At 46.1% G+C, this 24083-nt stretch overlaps 3 protein-coding genes across 3 annotated transcripts in view; 2 read left to right on the top strand and 1 right to left on the bottom strand.

Annotated features, from left to right (window-relative positions):
- The window catches only part of LOC309563387 (uncharacterized protein), a 31016-nt gene extending 14392 nt beyond the window's left edge, over positions 1–16624 (top strand). Inside the window, exons 7-11 of the mRNA XM_082267781.1 lie at positions 327–1270; positions 8261–8353; positions 12146–12251; positions 14611–15550; positions 16147–16624. Of these exons, the coding sequence (XP_082123907.1) occupies positions 327–1270; positions 8261–8353; positions 12146–12251; positions 14611–15539 (2072 nt within the window). The 3' untranslated portion in view covers positions 15540–15550; positions 16147–16624. The remainder of the gene's footprint in view (positions 1–326; positions 1271–8260; positions 8354–12145; positions 12252–14610; positions 15551–16146) is intronic.
- LOC309564368 (uncharacterized protein) overlaps positions 1–24083 on the bottom strand; it is a 770106-nt gene that overhangs the window by 228424 nt on the left and 517599 nt on the right. The gene's annotated exons all lie outside the window — the stretch shown is intronic.
- The window catches only part of LOC309563386 (uncharacterized protein), a 148200-nt gene that overhangs the window by 15463 nt on the left and 108654 nt on the right, over positions 1–24083 (top strand). The gene's annotated exons all lie outside the window — the stretch shown is intronic.

The raw sequence follows: 24083 nt of genomic DNA, 5'->3' as shown, positions 1-24083 counted from the left end.
GATCACAGGGGCTCTATGATCATTCCAGGGAGAAGAACGGTCGGCTGTGTTTACAACAGCTGACCATTCTTCACTCTTAGTGGGGAACGATCGCGGGTGTCAGGCAGCAATCCGAGCCGCCTGCCCCGTGCATCGACTTCCCCGCTAATAAGCGGGGGCGGGAGCGCGCCGGAGGCGGTGCGCACTCGCCCCCTAGCTGCAGGGGCGTGACCGACGTAGACCAACGTCGGTTTGCCTGGGAGAGCCACACTGCCGCAGTAAAAAGGCGACGTGTGGTCGGCAACCGGTTAAATTGCCTTCTTTAAAAACTTTTTTTGTATTTCTAGATGGGCGATACAAAAGGTACAACATAGAGAAACAATCCTTCATCTCTCCAGGAGCAGAAAGTGATGGCATTACCTCAAACTCACCAGAAGGAATCCACATTACTTCCAACCACTATCCAGTGCCTTCCAGTAGGGTTCGATCATCGGCTCCATCTTCATGTTTGGCTAACTTTCCTAATCGGCTTGAAACCTTTCCATGCTCCGAATGCAGTGAGTGTTTTAGCCAAAGAGCAGAGCTTATCGCCCACCAGCGAAGCCACACGGGAGAGAAGACATTTTCATGTCCCGAATGCGGAAAATGCTTTTCTTGGAAGGTTCAGCTTATAAGACACCTTAGGATCCACACCGGGGAAAAACCATTTTCATGCACGAAGTGCGGAAAATGCTTCAACGAGAGGTCAAACCTTCTTAGCCACGAGAGAACTCACACGGCCGAGAGACCATATTCCTGTCCCCAGTGCGGCAAATGTTTTACTCAAAGGTCGAATCTCGCTACACACCTAAGAACTCACACCGGCGAGAAGCCCTTTTCCTGTGCGGAGTGCGGGAAGTCTTTTTCTCGGAAGTTATCCCTCATCACGCACGAAAGAGGCCACACGGGTGAGAAGCCGTATTCCTGTCCAGTGTGCGGGAAATCTTTTGCAGCAAAAGACAAACTCATTAAACACCAAAAAATTCACTCAGGAGAGAGGCCGTTTAACTGCTCGGAATGTGGGAAATGTTTCTCTCAGAAAGGGAACCTACTTTCCCATCAGAAGACTCACACGGGGGTGAAGCCGTATTCATGTTCCGAATGCGGAAAAAGATTCATCGAGAGATCAGACCTTGTGAAACATCACAGGACTCACACCGGGGATCACCCATATGCTTGTTCAGAATGTGGAAAAAAGTTTCCAAAAAAATCCTCTTTGATGTCACATGTCAATTCCCACAAGAGACAAGAGGTTCCTGCGTCAGGCGGTGAGGGCTGAGGGAAGACTATGAAGACCCAGATGTTTACTTGCATTTTTAATCCCAGTTTTTCTAAAAGTCGAAAAAACTGCAGCATGTTGTGGGCTCTCCTTTTTTATTGTAGTGTTTATCTATATTTGTTGATGTTTCATTACAGCAATGAATGGGATTTTGTCCGTGGTGGACCTCTGTGGGCTTTTTTTCAGGACTTAAGCCTCGTACACACGCAACGATGATCAGCCGACCGATCGCCCATCTTTTGTCCAGTGTTGTTGTGTTGGTTGAAATGTGCTCTAGACTGCACACAAATTTTCTCGGCCAACAAAAACCAACTACAGAAGTGATGTCTTGTGCTGGTTTACTTTCCGTGTGTTTTTTCTTCTCTGAGCATGCCCAGTCTTGCTCATCAGATTTTTGTCTGCCGAAATCTGTACTGACTGACCGAAAATCGGCTGACGGCCAACAAAAATTTTATAGCCTGCACACCAGATTTTGTTCGGCCGAAAAGTCGGAGTCGGCTGTCGAAAGCATCATACTAACAAGCCGAAAATCAGCTGATCGGACGTTGGCCGAAAATTCACGGCCAACTATCGATGCGTGTGTACGAGGCATTAGAAATGATTGGCATCAGTTAACCGAAGATGGATTTGGATATTCCCGATTTTTGATCGGGTTATCTCCATCATTCACTTTTTCTGTCTTTTGTAGAGTGTTCAACACAGGCAACTTTTCTATAATTTGAAGTTCTAGAAAAACTATAATTCATGAATAAAGCTCTTTGCTGCTGCCCCAGTGTACAATAGAATCTTATATGTTTATTATAAAGTTCTGTATTGATGGGGATTTATAAATCCCATGCTGTGTCTTCTTGGGGAAGCTTCATGAACCCGTAAATCTTTGCATTCTCCTTCCTTTCCATCTTTTCTTTGATTTTTTTCTTGTTCGACTACATCTTTATTTTTCAATGGCGGAATGCAAACTACCGGTAATTAGCTCTTTGTTGGTAACAAACAAACAAAGGTTTGGGGGGCACACCCTGAACATGCATTTCTAAAGCTGGTGCTGCTATAAAAACCAATATACATATGTAACTACAGAGGATAGCGCACACATGCAAAAGAAATAACTATCAAATATAATGAGGCAATCGAAAATTAGTAAAAATGGGGATTTGGTCCCACCATATGGCCATATCGTGCTCAAGCCCACCACAACGTCAAAGTACCCCATTGTCAGTGGGTCCTACACTATCCATAAAATGAAGGATAAATCCAACCTATCTATACCATTGGAGATACTTAGCCCCGGTTCACACTTCTGCGTGTGCGGGGTTCGCATGTAATGTCGGAGCGCACTGCTCCGACATTACATGCGATCAGCTGTGCGGTGCAAGTTTAGCCATACAGTTTGTATGGCTAAATTCGCATCGCACCCGGAGCAAACACGCACAGGAGGCATTTTTGCAGCCACATCAGGATCGGATCGCACAGCGGTTCACACTTGTGCGATCCGCTCCTGTGCGAACTGCACGATCGCACTGCGATATGCGATCAAACTGGGGGTGTCGTTAAGATTACATTGACACCCCCCGCGTATCGCATATGGCAGTGTGAACTGCCGGGGGTGCGTGTGCGATGCGGGAACAGGCTGCGAATTCGCAGCCTTCCCGCATCGCATAAATGTGAACCAAGCCTTACTCCTTACATGGTAGAGATGTTCAACTGTACTATAAGGGACTCCTCCTATATCTGCTTACTGGTGGACACTGATAACGAAGTACAGGTGTGGAAGGGTGGGGTGCTCAACCCCAGGGGTCTGGTCAGGAATGAGTGTAAAAAGGGTTGGGGGAGCATGCAAAATAAATAACTCCTTGTTGGTAGTTTGCAGTCTGCAGCCTTCACTGTGGAGAACATGTGGAGATCCTGAAGCTCTCCTAGGTGTCCTATGTTGTAACATGTCCCTAACCCTGCACTGATAGGCTACGCTGATGAGGTTGCACTGATAGGCTGCGCTGATGAGGCTGCACTGATAGGCGACGCTGATGAGGCTGCACTGATAGGCTGTGTTGATGGGCACTCATGAGTACTGACAGGTGGCACTGATAGGCACTGATTAGGCAGCACTGATAAACTGCACTGACAGGTGGCACTGGTGGGCACTGATAGGTGGCAGTAATGAACACTGATAGGTGGAACTGATAAGCTGCACTGATAAGCACTAAGGTGGCACTGATAGACAGCACTCCCCGTCCACTCAGGGGCAGTAAGAAAAGGGCGACTGATCAAGCCCAGCTGTCAACCTGGGAAGATGATGTCGGAGGTGGACAGGCAGTGAGAGCAAGCTGCGTCATCACAGCACCGTCCACCAGAGGGTGCCGGTTTTCACATAGGAGCATGTATCCTGCTCCAGCAGGCCGCAAAGCCACGGCCCCAATTATCAGCCAGCCCGACGCTAGTCCGCGCACACGCGAGTGGGCCACATGGGAGGACCCCGACCACTGTTGCAGTGTAACCCAGGCACCAGGATGCGATTTCCAGTCACCATTGCGACCTGGCGCCTGGGTTTTGTCAAGCCCTGTCCTATTTGATATACAGCAGTCACATGACCCAGCTCTTTCCCAGCCTGTATGCAGAGAAAACAGTGGCAGGAGGCGCTTTTAGTCCTCTGCCGCTGGTCATATGCTCAATATAAAAAAAAACAGCCGTTGGAATACAGAGTAAAAATAAATAAATAAAATCAATAAATTGTCATACAAATATGTATTTGAAATTAATTCTTTATTTTGTTTTGGCACTAACATGGTGTGAGGGGGGGGGGGGAATTTTTGGATTATGATTTGGAACTACCACTACTTTATTCTCTAGGGCAGGGCTTCCCTATATTTTTTTGGGCCGGGACCCACTTTTGAATACAGTTATTTTTCGGGAGACACTTGCTTGTTATTGAATATTGTCACTTTTTTTGTTTATGGCGCAAAAAATGAAAAAAATCGCAGAGGTGATCAAATACCACCAAAAGAAAGCTCTATTTATGGGAAAATAAGGACATCGATTTTATTTAGGTACAGCGTCGCACGACCGCGCAATTTTCAGTTAACCACTTGCCGGCCGCCGCACGACTATTTACTGCGGCAGTCAGCCCCTACTGGGCAAAGCGACGTAGTACTAAGTCACTCGCCTACGAGCCTCTAGGGGGCGAGCGCGCGCTGCCGGAGGTGCGCTCCCGCCCCCGCTCGGTCACTATCATCCCCACGCGAGTGACCGGTGACTCCGATGTCCGCTGGCCACTCGCGATCTCCCGCTGGAGAGGGAGAAAGGCAGGCGGCTGATGTAAACAAAGCCGTCTGTCATTCTCCCTGATGTAATTGCAGAGACTATACGATCCTGCTATGTAGGATCGTATGTCTCTGTGGTTACATCACAAGCCACGCCCCCCACAGTTAGAATCACGCCCCTAAGGATACATTTAACCCACTGATCACCAATAAAGTTAACCCCTTCCCTGCCAGTGTCATTTTTACAGTGACAGTGCATATTTTTAGCACTGATTACTGTAGTAATGTCACTGGTACTCCCAAAAGTGTCAAAAATGTCAGTCAGGGGTCCGATCTGTCCGCCGCAATGTCGCAGTCCCGCAAAAAATTTGCAGATCGCCGCCATTACTAGTTAAAATAAAAAAACAATAAAAATGACAGAAATCTTTCCCGTAGTTAGTAAACGCAATAACTTTTCCGCAAACCAATCAAAATACGCTTATTGCGATTTTTTTTTTTTTTACCAAAAATATGTAGCAGAAAACAACTTGGCCTAAAATATTAAAAATTTTAGATTTTTTTTTGGGGGGGGGGGGGGGGATGTTAGATAGCAGAATGTGAAAAATATTGTTTTTTTTTTTTTTTTTTTTCAGAATTGTCGCTTTTTTTTTTATTTATAATTTAAAAAAAAATAGCAGAAGTGATCAAATACCACCAAAAATAAAGCTCTATTTGTGCAAAAAAAAAAAAAGGACGTCAATTTTATTTGGGTACAGCATCGCACGACCGCGCAATTGTCAGTTAAAGTAACGCAGTGCCGAATCGCAAAAAAAAATGGCCTGGTCATTAAGGGGGAAAATCTTCCGGTCCAGAAGTGGTTAAGCAGCACTATAACAATGTCTGCTGCAGTTTCATTGGCTGCTCTGCATGGCAATACCACAGAATGGAAATAACAATTAATCTAAATATTTTAACAAAGACTTGACTAATTACATTATGTTCTATCACTGTATAACAATGCCTTCAGCTCTTCCCAGTCTATTACCAGTATTCTCCTACTTCCGCCCGGTGGTTCCCTCACTTCCGCCCGGTGGTTCCCTCACTTCCGCCCTGTGCGTTCCACTGCCGCTTATTGCTGCCTAGTTGCTATAGTGACGCTCAGCAGAGCGGGACTGTTTACCTGAGAACACGCAGAGACAGAGAGCTACCACTAGAGGGCGACCGTTAGCTGTCTTTGAGGAGGAAGTGTCCTCAGTGCAAGAGGAGCGGCGGCCATTTTGTTGTAGTCCAAAATAAGAGACAGGAGGGGCATTGTGAGCTCAGGAATGCTCCTGGTGGGGGTATGAAACTGGACCTTGTATACCCGGTGGGGAAAAGGTAATAATGTCTTCTTATTATGAGAGAAGGGGGTCCCAGCATTCTGTATGGATTGGATGGGGGGGATCATGTCACCTCCACTAATCCTTATCTTCCTGCAGGTCCTCTGATGTGTAGAACATTGGATGGTCAGCTCCTCTGGGGCTGGAGATGTTTTCTTACAGAAAAAAATGAGTAATGGGGAGTAAAATTGCTTGTGGCCCCTGTGATTTAGGAAATATGAGTCTGGTGCTAGAAATCATTTGTTCTTCTCACCATCTTATGTGTAAAACGTTAGCTGGAGAGCTCTTCGGGGGCGGGGGATGATGGTGTTGGGGGCGTGTTCTTGGCGAAGCTGCAGCCCACCTCTTAAAGGAATACACCCTCCAGTTAGGGAGTAACAGGTGTACAGTGGGGCAGTTTACATCAAAATATTACAACTGTCAACATTTTAGCCACTTTACCACTGGCGGCGTGCGGTGGTAAAGTTCCAGTTTACTGACTAAAGTTCCAGTGTAAGTCAGATTCTTCCAGGTCTTCAGTGGGGTGACAGTGGGGTCTTCCACCCATATAGTCCTGTCCACCTGGTTGTTTTGGGTGTTCCTATCTCCAAGGAATGGTCCTCATATTGGGCACATAAGGTGTACAGACCTGGGAACTCAGTGTCAGTGCTGAATTTTGGCCTAGGCCAACAAGGCCCAGGCCTAGGGCGGCACTATGCAGGGGGCAGCAAAAAAGCCCCCCCTCCACGTGAGACTCTATTGGCTACTGGTTGCTAGAGCCGCCTCTCTCATCCCCCGCTCTCTCTCTCTCTCACCCCCCTCTCTCTCTTAAACCCCCTCTCTCTCTCTTATCCCCCTCTCTCTTATCTCTCTCACCCCCCCTCTCTCATCTCCCATCTCTCTCTCACCCCCCCTCCCTCTCATCCCTCCCTCTCAGCTCCTCTCACCCGTCCCCCTCTTTCTCTCCCTCACCCCCTCCTCTCTCTCACCCCCTTTCTCTCTCACCCCCCCTCTCTCTCTCACCCCCCTCTCTCTCTCTCTTATCCCCCCTCTCTCCCTCGTATCCCCCTCTCTCTTATCTCTCTCACCCCCCTCTCTCTCTCATCTCCCCTCTGTCTCTCACCCCCCTCTCTCTCATCCCCCCCTCCCTCTCATCCCTCCCTCTCAGCTCCTCTCACCCGTCCCCCTCTTTCTCTCCCTCACCCCCCCTCTCTCTCTCAACCCTCCCTCTCTCTCTCACCCCCCCTCTCTCTCTCTTATCCCCCCTCTCTCTCTCTTATCCCCCTCTCTCTTATCTCTCTCACCCCCCCTCTCTCTTATCTCTCTCACCCCCCCTCTCTCTCATCTCCCCTCTCTCTCTCACCCCCCCCTCTCTCTCATCCCTCCCTCTCAGCTCCTCTCACCCGTCCCCCTCTTTCTCTCCCTCACCCCCTCCTCTCTCTCACCCCCTTTCTCTCTCACCCCCCTCTCTCTCTCACCCCCCCTCTCTCTCTCTCTTATCCCCCCTCTCTCCCTCTTATCCCCCTCTCTCTTATCTCTCTCACCCCCCTCTCTCTCTCATCTCCCCTCTGTCTCTCACCCCCCTCTCTCTCATCCCCCCCCCTCCCTCTCATCCCTCCCTATCAGCTCCTCTCACCCGTCCCCCTCTTTCTCTCCCTCACCCCCCCTCTCTCTCTCAACCCTCCCTCTCTCTCTCACCCCCCCTCTCTCTCTCTTATCCCCCCTCTCTCTCTCTTATCCCCCTCTCTCTTATCTCTCTCACCCCCCTCTCTCTTATCTCTCTCACCCCCCCTCTCTCTCATCTCCCCTCTCTCTCTCACCCCCCCCCCTCTCTCTCATCCCTCCCTCTCAGCTCCTCTCACCCGTCCCCCCTCTTTCTCTCCCTCACCCACCCCCCCTCTCGTGAGATCTCAGGGGTTCATGCTGGGATTTTTAGTCCTTCAATCTGTAAGGGAGTCACATCCGTTAAAAAGGTAGTGGGGCAAATTTACATAGGATGGGGGGCGCCCAATTTTAGTCTTGCCTAGGGCAGCACAAAACCAAAATACACCACTGCTCAGTGTATCTGCTAATTAATACATTGTAAAGAAATGTTTCATTTTTAGATTCTGTTCTAAATGTGTATTTTGTTGTTAAAATTGATTTATTTCAGTATGAGAACAAAGCCACCTGTATCAAGGAGTGAGAATTTTTAGAAGGACACAAGGATCTGTAGAAGGACGTCATGATGGAGAAGCGGCCGCCCCTCACACCCCCGGGTAAGAGGAGACTTTCATTTCTTGTATTGAGGATCCCCCTAGATACACACATCCTCTGATCTATGGACATAGAAACAATGTATTCAGTCAGTGTGTGTGTTTCCTACAGATGGATCCAGTAACAGAAATCCCCCAGAGAGATGTCCCCGTCCTCTGTATTCCCGGGACTCCACACAGGAAGATCAGGAGATCCCTCAGGAGGATCAGGTAGATGAAAGGTAGTAGGAAGGTGACAAATGAGTTGATCAGCAATAATTAAACATGGGGGGGATAGTTAATAGTGTTGTACAGTTACCACATGTCAGTATGTGTAACCATTGTACATTTTTCTTCCTCAGTTTGAACCAGAAGTATTGTTTTGTGTAGATCTTTGCAACTGTTCTATCAAGATGAGCAAGCAGCCCAATACATAGTATTTAACCACTTTACCACCGGAGGATTTTGCTGTCTTATGTCTGGGCCACTTTTTGCGATTTGGCGCTGTGCGACTTTAACTGACAATTGGGCGGTCGTGCGACGCCGTACCCAAACGAAATGTACGTCCTTTTTTTCCCACAAACAGAGCTTTCTTTTGGTGGTATTTGATCACCTGTGCGTTTTTTTTTACTTTTTGCGCTATAAACAAAAAAAGAGCGTAAATTTTGAAAAAAGAACAATATTTTTCACATTTTTTTATATGAAATTCCCCCCCCAAAAAAATGTAAAAATCTAAATTTTTTTACATTTTTGGCCAATTTGTTTTCTGCTACCTATGTTTGGTAAAAAAAAATCGCAATAAGCGTATTTTGATTGGTTTGCGCAAAAGTTATTGCGTTTACTAACTAAGGGAAAGATTTTTGTCATTTTTGGTGTTTTTTTTTTTTAACGAGTAATGGCGGCGATCTGCGATTCTTTTTGCGGGACTGCGACATTGCGGCGGACAGATCGGACCCTTGACTAACATTTTTGACACTTTTGGGGTTACCAGTGACATTACTGCAGTAATCAGTGCTATAAATATTCACTGTTACTGTAAAAATGACACTGGCAGGGAAGGGGTTAATTTTTATTGGTGATCAAGGGGTTAATGTATGCCTGGTGCTTATTGACGTGTGTGGGGGGAGGGGACTATGTGACACAAGGACAAATCGCGGGTTCAGCTATGCTGAACCCTGCAATCTGACCCAGTCTGTCACTTAGGAGATCCGCCCGCTTTGTTTACAGAAGCGGGCGGATCTCCACACTCGATTCCCCGACGATCGGGGAAGAGCAGCGGCGCCGCTCCTCCCCTGGCCCGACTCCCGCTGTGACTGAATACAGCGGGAGCGAGCCTCCGGCGGCGCGCGTGCGCCGCCGAGAGAGGGGAATGTCTGGTGACGTAGGTCTACGTCGCTAGACGTTATCGAGCCACTTTGCCACAGTACAGCTCTAGTGAGCAGTGCGGAAGTGGTTAAAATACAATAACGGAAACTGTTTTACCTGCCATTTGTAATTCTGTGCAACCAGCTTTGTGTTTGGGACATCCCACCACACAGGACAACCGGGTCCTTGACCTCCTCTACAAGCAAGCTGGTGGTGGTGGGTGGTCGTTAGGCGAGTTCCTTTGACTCCTGGGATATCGGCGTCATCTATCCCAGGAGTCTTTGGGAAGCCCAATAATCAAATCTTGCGGTATTTGCAACTACTACAGACCGCATTGCCTATTCCGGTTCTCGTTTGATTGACAGGTTGCCATAACAATGGGGCGGGGCCACCATTGTTATGGCAAACTGCAAACAACAACCTGCGCCATGTCATTACTGCGCAGGCGCGAAGTCGGGAGGTGAATGCTGGGTAGCCAGCTGCACCTAATCCTTCCACAGAGGATTACAATTGGCTATCAAGATTCTAGATACTTAGGGCTCTTTCACACGGTCCGCCTCCGTAGATGGATCCGTGCTGCTCAGCGGGGATAGAACCGCCGATCCCCGCTGAGCCTGCGGATGACAGCTCCGCCTCCGCTTGCAGTGCGGAGAGGGAGGTGTCACATCTCCCGCTGCTCTCTATGGGGAATCGGATGAAAGTGGACCGCCTGTCCGCTCTCATCCGATCCGATCCCTGAACGGATGGAAAAATAGGGTTTCCATCCGTCCAGATTTCACGGACAGGATCGGATGCGGATGACTGACATCCGCTGCCCCATAGAGCTGCATGGAGGATCCGATCAGATCCGCCTAAAAAACTGACAGGTGAATCTGATCGGAACGCCCGTGTGAAAGGGCCCTTACATGAGCAGCCTAATGCCTCTTACACACGATCAGATAATCGTACAAAAAAAATGGCTTTCAAATTGATCGCACGATAATCTGATCGTTAGTACACAGCTTTCGACAGCCGATCACCACATTTCGTCTAACAAAATCCAAAGGGACAAACACGAAAACTTTTGTCGTACGATAGCCTGTCGAACGATAATTGTTTACTCAGTACAGTATGCGTCCGCTAAAAATCGATAGACAAAGGACAGGCATGATCAGAAACACGAAAATAACCATGAAAAAGCCTGGCTGCCATTGTTTTTGTTTTGCACTATCCGATACGTAGCTACGCAACCAGGAAGCTTTTCCAGAATCGTACAAAAAAAATCATACGTTTATATGCATTGTTGAATTGGATACTAGTATCATGCAACAAAATGCGAACAATAAGTCGTTCAATTATCTGATCGTGTGTACAAGGCATTAAATCGGAATTCTACCTTTTTTTTTTGTTTTGTTTTTTTGGGGGTTTTTTGGTGGTGGTGGGTGGTGGTGGTGGGTGGGGCTGTTTTGGTGGGAGGCGGTGGGTGGGGTGGTGGTTGTGGGTGGTGTAGGGTGGGGTGGTGGTGGGTGGGGGTGGTGGTTGTGGTGGGTAGGGTGGTGGTGGGTGGGGCGGTTTTGGTGGGAGGTGGTGGGTGGGGCAGTGGTTGTGGGTGGTGGAGGGTGGGGTGGGGGTGGTGGTTGTGGTGGGTAGGGTGTTGGTGGGTGGGGCGATTTTGGTGGGAGGTGGTGGGTGGGGCGGTGGTTGTGGGTGGTGGAGGGTGGGGTGGTGGTGGGTGGTGGTAGTGGTTTGGGGGTGGGGTGGTAGTTGTGGTGGGTAGGGTGGTGGTGGGTGGGGCGGTTTTGGTGGGAGGTGGTGGATGGGGCGGTGGTTGTGGTTGGTGGTGGTGGGTGGTGGTAGTGGGTGGGGGTGGTGGGTAGGTTGGTGGTGGGTGGTGGGAAAAAAAGTGGTGTGGCTTGGGTGGTGGGGTGGTTCTTGGTGGTGGTGGTGGGTTTTTTTTTTTTTTTAATTCCTCTACCCCCTGGTGTAGAGTGCTAAATGGCATTTTTTTTTTGTCTTCAGGCAGCACTTCCTGTCCCGGCCACCTAGGCGATTACATCGTTAGGCGAATCCCATTGACTCCTGGGATATCGGCATCATCACTCCCAGGGGTCTTTGGGAAGCCCGATAATCAAATCTCGCGGTATTTGCAACTTTCCCAGACCGCACTTGCCTATTCGGGTTCTCGTTTGATTGACAGGTTGCCACAACGGGCGGGGCCACCATTGCTATGGCAACCTGCAAACAACAACCTGCGCCATGTCATTAGTGCGCATGCGCAAAGTCAGGAGGCGAATGCTGGGTTGCCAGCTGCACCCAATCCCGGAAATTACCAGGAGCGGTCTTCAGATGCCGATATCCCAGGTGGACCCTGCCTGCTTCTGAGATCATGTAAGAAATTAGTCATTTAAAATGTACTAGCATGAAGACAGATTGGGAACGGAATGCAAATATTGTGCAAGAACTGACGCTCATGGGGGAGCTTTTAAAAAAAACATTTGGGGACTGGAACACTTCAGAAACGATTTTTAACAAATACATAATGGCATTAATTGGTGCATTCAGACAATTGAAGTTGGGGCTCTTTTGGTGTATTGTTACTTTTGGAGGATCTAACACAACTCTGATATTGTGTTTAAATATTCTTTATATGGTGTATTTGCATTGTTTTGTGTTTTTCAGCATGAAAATCTGCTAAAAGCTGAAGTGAAGGAGGAAGCAGAGGAGCCAAATGTAAGGAGCGATGAGAAGTGCAAGGAAGAGGAAATCCCTCCAGAGATCAGCACAGGTAATAAACACTAAATCCACAATAGTACACAATGAATGGATGCAATTCATAAAAACCATTGCTTATAACAGTGATCATCATTGTTATAAGCAATCATAGTATGTAAAAAAAAAATCCCGGTCACCTAACTAGAGTAGTACAGTGCCATTATGGCAAGTAAAACTGTACTGCTGTAGTCACAGTGTGAAAAAAAAATTGTACAAAAAAATAAGTAAATTTTTTTTTTTTTTTTTTTTTATTAGAATGTATTTATTTATTTTTTTACATACTGTCACCTGTTAGTGTCCTTGATCACTGCCCCAGCATTCATATGGTGACGCTGCACTGCTCTGGTAACAGTATTAAAAAAAAATTGTGAAAAAAAAGAATGAGTTTCTTCATATTCCCAAAAATTGTGACAAGCAGTTACACCTTCAAAAAAACTCATCATGCCTCTTACTAAATACCTTGGACTGTCTACTTTCCAAAAAGGGGTCATTTAGGGGGTATTTGTACAGTCCTGACATTTTAGGCCTTCAAGAAATGAGATAGCCCCATCAGTACATCAGGACTAATCAATTTTCGAATATAAACACCGTAGATCAGGGATGCCCAAACTACGGCCCTCCAGCTGTTGCGGAACTACACATCCCATGAGGCCATTGTAAAACTCTGACATTCACAGACATGACAAGGCATGATGGGAATTGTAGTCCCTGAACAACTGGAGGGCCATAGTTTGAAGACCCCTGCGCTAGATCAGTGATGGCGAACCTTGGCACCCCTGATGTATTGGTACTACATTTCCCATGATGCTCATGCACTCTGCAGTGTAGTGGAGCTTCATGGGAAATGTAGTTCCAAATCATCTGGGGTGCCAAGGTTCTCCATCACTGCCCTAGATTGTAAACTCTAGAACTTTCACACAGAGTAAATAATATACACTGATTTGGGTTATTTTTGTACCAAAGAAATGTAGCAGAATACATTTTGGCCTAAATTTGTAAAGAAAGATTATTTATTTGCAAAATTTTATCTCTGACACAAAAAAAAGTTTTTTTTTTTTTATTTTCACATTTTTTTTTGTTTATTTAGCAAAAAATAAAAACCCAGTGGTGATTAAATACCACCAAAAAAAAGCTCTATCTGTCTAAAAAAAATGATAAAAATTTTATTTGGAGTACAGTGTTAACCACTTAAGCCCCGGAAGATTTTACCCCCTTCCTGACCAGGGGGTATTTTGCAATTCGGCACTGCGTGACTTTAACGGACAATTGCGCGGTCATGCGACGCTGTACCTAAACGAATTTGACATCCTTTTTTTCCCCACAAACAGAGCTTTCTTTTGGTGGTATTTGATCACCTGTGCGATTTTTTGATCATGCGCTATAAACAAAAAAACAGCGACAATTTTGCAAAAATAACAATATTTTTCACTTTTTTTTATATGAAATTCCCCCAAAAAAAATCTAAAAATCAAAATTTTTTAACATTTTCGGCCAATTTGTTTTATGCTACATAGGTTTGGTAAAAAAAAATCGCAAAAAGCGTATTTTGATTGGTTGGTGCAAAAGTTATCGCGTTTACTAACAAAGGGAAAGATTTTTGTCATTTTTGTCTTTTTTTTAACGCGTAATGGCGGCGATCTGCAAATTTTTTTGCGGTACTGCGACATTGCGGCGGACAGATCGGACCCTTGACTGACATTTTTGACACTTTTGGGGTTACCAGTGACATTTCTACAGTAATCAGTGCTATACATATGCACTGTTACTGTAAAATGACACTGGTAGTGAAGGGGTTAACTTTATTTGAGAGGGAGGGGTGATGTGTGTCCCTAGGGGCGTGATTCTTACTGTGATTGGCTGTTTCTGATCATGAAGTGTAGGAACAGTGATCAACGGTCCTACATAGTAGAACCGTATGATCATTGTTCTTACACAGGGGAGAATGACAGGTGGCTTGTTTACATCAGCCGCCTGCCTTTCTCCCGCTGTCACGGACGATCGCGAGTGCCCGGCGGACATCGGGTCCGCCGGGCACACGCGCGGGGGGGGGGGGGGGGTCCGTGACCGAGCGGAAGCGTGCTTCCGGCAGCGCACGCTCGCTCCCCAGAGCCTCACAGGCTAGTGACGTACCGGTGAGTGAGGCCTGTGAGGGGCTGACCGCCGCAGTATATGTACTTGCGGCGGTCGGCAAGTGGTTAATGACTGAGTAATTGTCATTCAAAGTGTGACAGCGCTGAACGTTGGCCAGTATTAAAGTAGTTAAATAGCGACAGATAGATTAGCCAATGGATAGTGGTTTCCAAAGTTTGTTGTGGGATTGGAGGATCACAACATACATTTGACATTTTACTATTCCCCTTCATTTCCTCCAGATGGACAATACAGAAAAAAAAACACAGAGAAATGTCTTGTCATCAATCAAGACGGTGAAGAAGAAGACGATGAAATGACATTTGACTCTTCAGAAGAAAACTCCATTACCCCACATTTTAATCCAGTACTTCCCAGTACAGATGTATCTTCCAATCCTACTATACATATCAGAAGGTCTTCTGATCAAACCCATCCCGTCACCTATCAAGCAGCCTGTAGGGAGGGTGAAACCTTCCCGTGTTCTGAGTGCAGTGAATATTTTAACCAGAAAGCTGAACTACTTGCACACCAGCGAGAGCACGCTGTTGATAAGAGTTATTCATGTCCCCAATGTGGGAAGTTTTTTTCTTGGAAGGTTCCACTTATTAGACACCTGAGGATTCACACGGGAGAGAAACCATTTTCATGCCCCCAATGCGGCAAATGTTTCACTCAAAGGTCCACTCTTGCTACACACAGAAGGACTCACACTGGAGAGAAACCATTTACCTGTGCGGAGTGCGGGAAGTCTTTCTCACGAAAATTATCTCTCATCACACACGAAAGAGCACACACTGGGGAAAAGCCGTATTCGTGTGCGGTGTGTGGGAAATGTTTCCATGCCAAGGACAAACTCCTTAAACACCAAAAAACTCACTCGGGAGAGAAGCCGTTTTCTTGTTCAGAATGCGGTAAATGTTTTGCACAGAGAGGAAATCTTCTGTCACACCAGAAGATCCACACGGGGGTCAAACCGTATTCGTGTTCTGAATGCGGGAAACGTTTTATAGAAAGATCGGATCTTGTAAAACATTACAGGACCCACACGGGAGATCACCCGTACAGCTGTACTGAATGTGGCAGAAAATTTCCAAAGAAGTCCTCCCTCATGTCGCATCTGAACATCCACAGGAGACAAGAGTTACTCATGTCAGGAGGTGGCAAGTAAAGCAGCGTATGCAGTGGTGTATTTAGGTTTGGTGCTGCCCTAGGCCTGACTAAACTTGTGCAGCCCCTAATTTAATTATGACCCATCTCTTCCTGTAAAGGCCACACCCTTCCTGTTTATGACCCGCCCTGACACCCGTTAAACCACAGACCACAACCAGTCTATCAGTGCCCATCAGTCCAGCCTCATCAGTTCCCATAAGTTCAGACTCATCAGTGCAGCATATCAGTGCAGCCTCATCAGTGGCCACAAGTGCAGCCTGATCAGTGGCCACTAGTGCAGCCTATCAGTGCATCATATCAGTGCAGCTTATCAGTGTCCATCAGTGCAGCCTCATCAGTGGCCATCAGTGAAGCCTATTAGTGCCCATCAGTACTGGCAGGTAGCAGTGTGACCGCTTTATGGGGGTGCCAGACTGATTTGCCCCATAGGACTTGCACTATACTAAAAGTGTAGGGAAAGCCGGTGGGGACCCTTTTTGTGAGAGAGCTAGGGGAAGGCTATTTTTTTTCCATGTGGGGATCAGTTTTTTTGCTGCCCCCCTGCAAAGTGCTGCCCTAGGCCTGGGCCTTGTTGGCCTAGGCCAAGATACAGCACTGAGCGTATGGGCACCTACACATCCTTCATCCTCTACCATTCCTGCCTTATGTTGCCTTTGAATTGCCACAAGAGACATGACTTTCCTGGTGTGAGGGGGTGGGCAGGTAAACCAGCATATGGGAATCTAGACATTCTATATCCTTTCCCAATTCTCTGAACATCCACAGGACACAAGAGTTTCTCTTGTCAGAAGGTGGCAAATAAAGCACTGTATGGGCATCTACTTGTCCTTCATCCTCCCCATTCATCCCTAATGTTGCATTTGAATTCTCACAAGAGACATGACTTTCCTGGTGTAAGGAGGTGGCAGGTAAACCACCATATGGGAATTTAGACATTTTGTGTTGTTGTTGTTCAATCATTTAGTCGTGTCTGACTCTTCGTGTCCTCATGGACCATAGCACACCAGGCTTTTCTGTCCTCCACTGCCTCCCGGAGTTTGCTTAACTTCATGTTCTTTGTTTCGATGATGCTATCTATCCATCTTGTTTTTGTTGTCCTCTTCTTTTCCTGTCCATGTTTCCCAGCATCATGGTCTTTTCCAATGATTCTTCTCTTCGCATTAGGTGGCCAAAGTATTTGAGTTTCAGCTTCAGGATCTGTCCTTCAAGTGAATATTCAGGGTTGATTTCCTTTAGGATTGACAGGTTTGATCTTCTTGCCGTCCAAAGGGAATTTCAAAAGTCTTCTTCAACACCATAGTTCAAAAGCATCAATTCTTCGGCTTTCATCCTTCCTTATGGTCCAACTTCACAGTCATAGGTTACTGCTGGGAACACCATAGCTCTGACTACAGGGCACTTTGTTGGTGGGTTGATGTCTTTGCTTTTTATAATGTATAAGTTTGCCATTGCTTTGCTCCCAAGAAGCGAGCGTCTCTTAATTCCATGGCTATGGTCACCATCTGCCGTGATCTTGGAGCCTAGGAAGATAAAATCTGTCACTGTTTCCATTTCTTCTCCTTCTATTTGCCAGTTGTCATAAGCTTAGTTTTCTTAATGTTCAATTTCAGGCCAGCTTTTGCGCTCTCCTTTTTAACCTTCATTAAGAGACACTTTAGTTCTTCTTCAGTTTCTTTATCCTTTCCCAATTCTCTGAACATCCACAGGAGACAAGAGCTTCTTGTGTCAGGAGGTGGCAAGTAAAGCAGCATATGGGCACCTAGACATCCTTCATCCTCCCCCACTCCTCCCTAAAGTTCCATTTAGATTTCTACATAAGAAAAAGGTTTCCCACGTTAGGAGGTGGCAGATAAGCAATTTATGAACATCTGGATATCCTTCATAGTTTCCTGTTCCTCCCTTGTTTTTTGGCGACACCCACCCATCTACATTGGGGATAGCACTGCCACATGTTAAATTGGTGGGATTCCCAAGACCCAATTTTTGTTTGGTTTACATCCTTCATTCTATCTCAATCCCCCCCAATGTTGCATCTTAATTCCTAGAAGAGAAAAGAGTTTCCCATGTCAGAAAGTGGCAGGGAAAGCAGTGTATGGACATCCAGACGTCCTTCGTTCTATCTCAATTACCCACAATGTTACATTTGAACTCCTACAAGAGGAAAGTTTCCAATGTCAGGAGGTGGCAGGTAAAGCAGTATATAAACATCTGCAATCCTTTATTGCTTCCCTTTCCTCCCTAATGTACTTCAATTCATACAAGAGAAAAGAGATTCCCATGTCAGGCGGTGGCAGGTAAAGCAGTGTATGGACATCTGGGTGGCCTTCTTTCTATCTCCCCCACCTCCCCCACAAATGTCAAATTTGAATTCCTACAAGAGAAAAATGTCAGGAGGTGGCAGGTAAAGTAATATATGGACATCTGGACATCCTTCATTATTTCCCGTCCCTCTCTATGGTTGCAATTGAATTCCTACAAGATAAAAGAGTTGCAGTTGTCAGGGGGTGGCAGGTAAAGCAGTGCATTTACATCTGGACATTCTTCATTCTATCAAAAAAGAAAAGAAAAAGGCATAGACACCACCATATTTACTTGTCTGTGGTAGGGATCAGGGGGAGGGGAGGGAAGGAGGGGTTTGTGGTGGGGGGGCATCGGTCTTGGGTGGGGGGGGGGTATGATGATAGTGGCTCTGGGTGGGTGGTGGAGAGGTTTTTGGGGGGACTGGACTAGGTCTGTATGCACCGGTTTACATGCTTTTTGCTATTTATATTGTTTGTGTTGAGATTTTTATCCTAATAAATTATTATTGGATGGTAGCTGCTGTGGTGTCTATGCTTTTTACTTTTTTTTTTTTTTAGTATGATTGTTTTTTGGTGGCACCCACGCATCTACATTGGGCATAGCACCACCACGTGTTGAACAGGTGGGATTTCCAAGACCAATTTTTTTTTTTTTTTAAACTTTATTGAAAAGATTTTCAGGATAACAGGAAATCATAACAAGGACTGTGCATATAAAGAAAACCAGAAAAGAACAGTGCATGCCTACAGGACTCACATTGAGATAGTGCAAAAGGACATTCAATTTAAGCAGTAAAGTGCCCGCAAAGAATCCCAATGGAGAGCATAGAGTACATTAAGTGCAGGTATCCAACCTCTGGACCCACCTGTCCCAGACCTTATTAAACTTGGTTGGGTTACCTCTGTGTTTATACATGAGTTTATGGTATGGGAGGATATAATTGACCTCTGCCTTCCATGCGCCGAATGTGGGCGGATGTTCCCGCATCCACTCTCTGGCAATCAGCTTCCTAGCTATAAACATTGTGGTCTGCAAAAAGGTGGCAGAGTGCTTATCAATATCTTCATCTGGGTATATACCCAGGAGACATTGTTTAGGGGCTGTACAGGGGAGCCCATCTTGTCATGTAAGAAGGTGATGACTTGTTTCCAATATCCCTGCAGCAAAGGGCAGCTCCAGAGAAGATGGAAAAAGGTGCCCACTGCCATCCGGCACATTGGGCAGTTTGAGGACATCTCAGGTCGGTATCGTGACAGGCCAAGGGGAGTAAGGTATGTTCGGTGCAAGATGAACAGTTGAGTAAGTCGGTCAGACAGTCTAGGGGACACTACCCTGCACGTCTCAAGAGCCTCATCCCAGTCTTCGTCATCCATGACTCCTACATCCGCTTCCCAAGTCGTTTTTTGACAGCATAAGCTATAACAGTGGAAGAGGGGGTGTGGAGTTCTGCGTAAGGGACGGAGATTAGGTGTTGTGGGTCAGTGCTCTTGATAAAGTCGAGTATGGAAAGGGACTCAAGAGGGGGAGGAGCAGACGGGAACTGAGTTCTGAATGCATGTCTGACCTGGTAGTAGTGGAAAAGCATATGGGCCGGTAGGGAGTAGGTCGAGCTTAATTCGGCAAATGTGCACACCAAATTTTTATTTGTATTACATCCTTCATTCGTTCTATCTCAATCCCCCCAATGTTGCATTTGATTTCCTAGAAGAGGAAAGTTTACCATGTCAGAAGATGGCAGGTAAAGCAGTTTATGGACATCTAAACATCCTTCGTTTTATCTCAATTCCCCCCAATGTTGCATTTGAACTCCTACAAGTGGAAAGAGTTTCCCATGTCAGGAGGTGGCATGTAAAGCAATATATGAACATCTGCAATCCTTTATTGCAGTGGTTCTCAACTCCTGTCCTCAGGACCCACTAACAGGCCAGGTTTGCAAGATAACTGAAATACATCCCAGGTGATATAATTTGCTGCTCAGTGATTGCAGTATTCTAGTCCACATTTCCCCAAGGTAATACTTAAAATCTGGCCTGTTAGTGGGTGCTGAGGACTGGAGTTGAGAACCACTGCTTTATTGTTTCCCGTTCCTTCTTAATTTTGCATTTGAATTTCTACACAAGAAAAAAGTTTCCCATGTCAGGAGGTTGCATGTAAAGCAATATATGAACATCTGGAATGCTTTATTGTTTCCCATTCTTTCCTAATATTGCATTTGAGTTCCTACTAAGTGGAAAAATCTTCCCACGTCAGGAGGTGGCAGGTAAGGCAATGTATGGACATCTGGACGATCTTCTCCCATCACCATGTCAAATTTGAATTCCTACAAGAGAAAAGAGGTTCGCACATCAGGAGGTGGCAGGTAAAGCAATATATGGACATCCTTTACAGTTTCTCGTTTTGCCCATCATTTTTCATTTGAATTCCTAGAAGAGGAAAGAGTTTCTCCTGTCAGGAGGCGGCAGGTAAAGCAATATATGGTTACATAGTTAGTCAGAAAAAATGTCCATTTAGCTCAACCAGGGCCGCCATCAGGGGGGTACAGCCCATACACATGTAGGGGGCCCGGGCGTCCTGAGGGGTCCCAAACAGGGTAGAGTTGCCACCTGTCCTGAGTGTCCTCGCAATACCATCCAATTATAAGCTCCACCATTCCCTTGCAAACTGGCGCTATGTGGGGGGGTCCTGCCCCTCACTAGCCCTCACACACAGCTGTAGGTCCAACCCTCACCTGTTCTCCAGCTGTTCATGCCTGGACAGGAGGGGGGGGGGGCATTTACTAGAACCGGTCACCTTTATTCTTCTGGGATGGAGGAGATGGGACTGGAGGAGGACATGGGATGAAGGAGGCTATGGGTCTGGAGGAGGATAACGACATGGTAGGCAGGCCCTGGGGAATGTTGGTGGTCAGGCCCGGGGGGCAAACCTAAAACTGTGTAAGGGGCCCCAAAATTTCTGATGGCTGCCCTGAGCTCAACCAATAAAAAACAAAAGAAAACCCAACCATACAATCCCATATACACAATCCTGTACCCACAGTTGATCCAGTGGAAGGCAAAAAACCCCAGCAAAGCATGATCCAATTTAATACATCAGGGGAAAAAATTCCTTCCTTATCCCCGAGATACAATCGGATATTCCCTGGATCAACTTTACCTATAAATATTAGTACCCAGTTATATTATGTACACCCAGGAAAGAATCCAGGACTTTTTTTTAAAGCAATCTACTAAGCTGGCCAGAACCTCCTCTGGAGGGAGTCTATTCCACATTTTCACAGCTCTTACGGTGAAGAAACCTTTCCGTATTTGGAGACAAAATGTATTTTCCTCTAGAAGTAAAGAGTGCCCTCTTGTCCTCTGTGTTGACCTTAAGTGAATAACTCAACACCAAGTTCACTATATGGACCCTTAGGTATTTATACATGGTGATCATATCCCCCCTTAATCTCCTCTTCTCAAGAGAGAATAAATTCAGTTCCTCTAATCTTCTCATAGCTGAGCTCCTCCATGCCTCTTATCAGTTTGGTTGCCCTTCTCTGCACTTTCTCCAGTTCCCTGATATCCTTTTTGAGAACTGGAGCCCAAAACTGAACTGCATATTCCTGATGAGGTCTTACCAATGATTTGTTCAGGGGCAAAATGATATCTCTCTCTCTGTAGTCCATGCCTCTCCTAATACAAGAAAGGACGTTGCTTGCTTTGGAAACAGCAGCTTGGCATTGCATGCTATTATTAAGCTTATGATCTACCAGAACACCCAGATCCTTCTCCGCTATGCATTCCCCCAGTCCTACTCCCCCTAGTATGTATGATGCATGCATATTCTTAGCCCCCAAGTGCATAACTTTACATTTATCAATATTAAAATTCATTTGCCACATAGTCACCCAATGAAACAGTGCATTGAGGTCGGCTTGTAAGTTGGAGACATCCTGTAAGGAAGTTATTCCACTGCAAAGCTTGGTGTCATCTGCAAAGATTGAAATGGTACTTTTAATCCCAGACCATATATAATTTATAAAGATATTAAAAAGTAAGGATCCCAACACTGAGCCTTGGGGTACACCACTGATAACCTTAGACCATTCAGAGTAAGAATCATTAACCACTACTCTCTGAATTCTATCTTTTAGCCAATTTTCTATCCATTTACAAACTGATCTTTCCAAGCCTGTAGACTTTACCTTACACATTAGCCGTGTGTAGGGAACTGTGTCAAATGCTTTTGCAAAATCCAAGTATACAACGTTCAAGGCCACCCCTCTGTCCTAGGTTTTACTTACCTCCTCATAAAAAGAAGTCAGGTTTGTATGACAACTTCTGTCTTTTATAAATCCATGCTGTCTGTTGTTTAACCACTTGCCGACTGCCTAACGACGATTTACGTTGGCAGTCAGCCCCTCACAGGCAAAGCGACGTAGGTCTACATCGCTAGCCTGTGAGGGTCTAGGGAGCTCCCGCGCGCCGCCGGAGGCGCGCTCCCGCTCGCTCACAGACCCCCCGCGCGCGAGTGACCGGCGGACCCGATATCCGCCGGTCACTCGCGATCGTCGGGTGGAGAGGGAGAAAGGCAGGCGGCTAATGTAAACAAAGCCGCCTGTCATTCTCCCCTGGGTAACAGCACAGATCATACGGTCCTGCTATGTAGGACCGTTGATCTGTGCTATTACACACACTGCCACATCCAATCACAGTAAGAATCACGCCCCTAGGGACACACTTAACCCCTCCCTCTCAAATAAAGTTAACCCCTCCCCTGCCAGTGTCATTTTTACAGTAACAGTGCATATGTATAGCACTGATTACTGTAGTAATGTCACTGGTAACCCCAAAAGTGTAAAAAATGTCAGTCAAGGGTCCGAACTGTCCGCCGCAATGTCGCAGTCTCACAAAAAAATCGCAGATCGCCGCCATTACTCGTTAAAAAAAAAACAATAAAAATGACAAAAATATTTCCCTTAGTTAGTAAACGCAATAACTTTTGCGCAAACCAATCAAAATACGCTTTTTGCGATTTTTTTTTACCAAACATATGTAGCGTAAAACAAATTGGCCTAAAATGTTAAAAAATTTTGATTTTTACATTTTTTTGGGGGGGAATTTCATATAAAAAAAATTTGAAAAATATTGTTATTTTTGCAAAATTGACGCTCTTTTTTTGTTTATAGCGCATGATCAAAAAATTGCACAGGTGATCAAATACCACCAAAAGAAAGCTCTGTTTGTGGGAAAAAAAGGACGTCAATTTCATTTGGGTACAGCGTCGCACGACCGTGCAATTGTCCGTTAAAGTCACGCAGTGCCGAATCGCAAAATAGGCCCTGGTCAGGAAGGGGGTAAAATCTCCCGGGGCTTAAGTGGTTAACATATTTTTTTCAAGCAAGAACTCATCTATGTGGTCTTTTATTAAACTCTCCAATATCTTCCCGACTATAGAAGTTAAACTAACAGGTCTATAGTTACTTGGCAAAGATTGGGATCCCTTTTTAAATATAGGCACCACATTTGGCCCTACGCCAATCCAGTGGTACTATTCCAGTCCCTAACGAGTCCCTAAAAATTAGAAACAATGGCTTTGAAATGACAGAGCTCAATTATTTTAGAATGCGTGGGTGGATGCCATCTGGTCCAAGCTCTTTATCCACCCTTATTCTGTCTAAATATTTCTGGACCATATCACTTTTGAGCCATTGTAGATCATTTGGGGCTGTATCAATACCATCCTCATTATGGTCATGAGCTCCCCCATGCTCCTTTGTATATACAGAGCATATGGACATCCTTTATTGTTTCCCCATAATGTTGCAATTTTAATTCCTTCAAGAGGAAAGAGTTTCTCACGTCAAGAGGCAGCAGGTAAAGCAGTGTATGGGGACATCTGGATGTCCTTCATTCTATCTCCCCCACATTGTCACATGGCGAGCGTAGGGGGCCATTTAATGGGATCAATTCCATCATCCTCCAGGAATTGACTGCATACTCTCACCACAAGAGGCCGGGCATTGACATGCCCAGGACCACTGCACCAGGGTAGGGTCTGACAATGGGTCCAAGGATTTTATCTGGGTATCTAATGGCAGGGAGCCATTGTCTAGCCTGTAGAGGTCTGTGCGTCCCTCCATGGAAATGCCTCCCTAGACCATCACTGACCCACCACCCAACCGGTCATGCTGAACGATGTTACAGGCAGCATAATGTTCTCCACGGCTTCTCCAGACCCTTTCACGTCTGTCACATGTGCT

The sequence above is a fragment of the Pelophylax lessonae genome (assembly GCF_965119305.1).
Source record: "Pelophylax lessonae genome assembly, chromosome: 9".
Taxonomy (NCBI): domain Eukaryota; kingdom Metazoa; phylum Chordata; class Amphibia; order Anura; family Ranidae; genus Pelophylax; species Pelophylax lessonae.
Note: the sequence above shows the minus strand (reverse complement) of the source record. Positions and strands in the feature narration are given on the sequence as shown.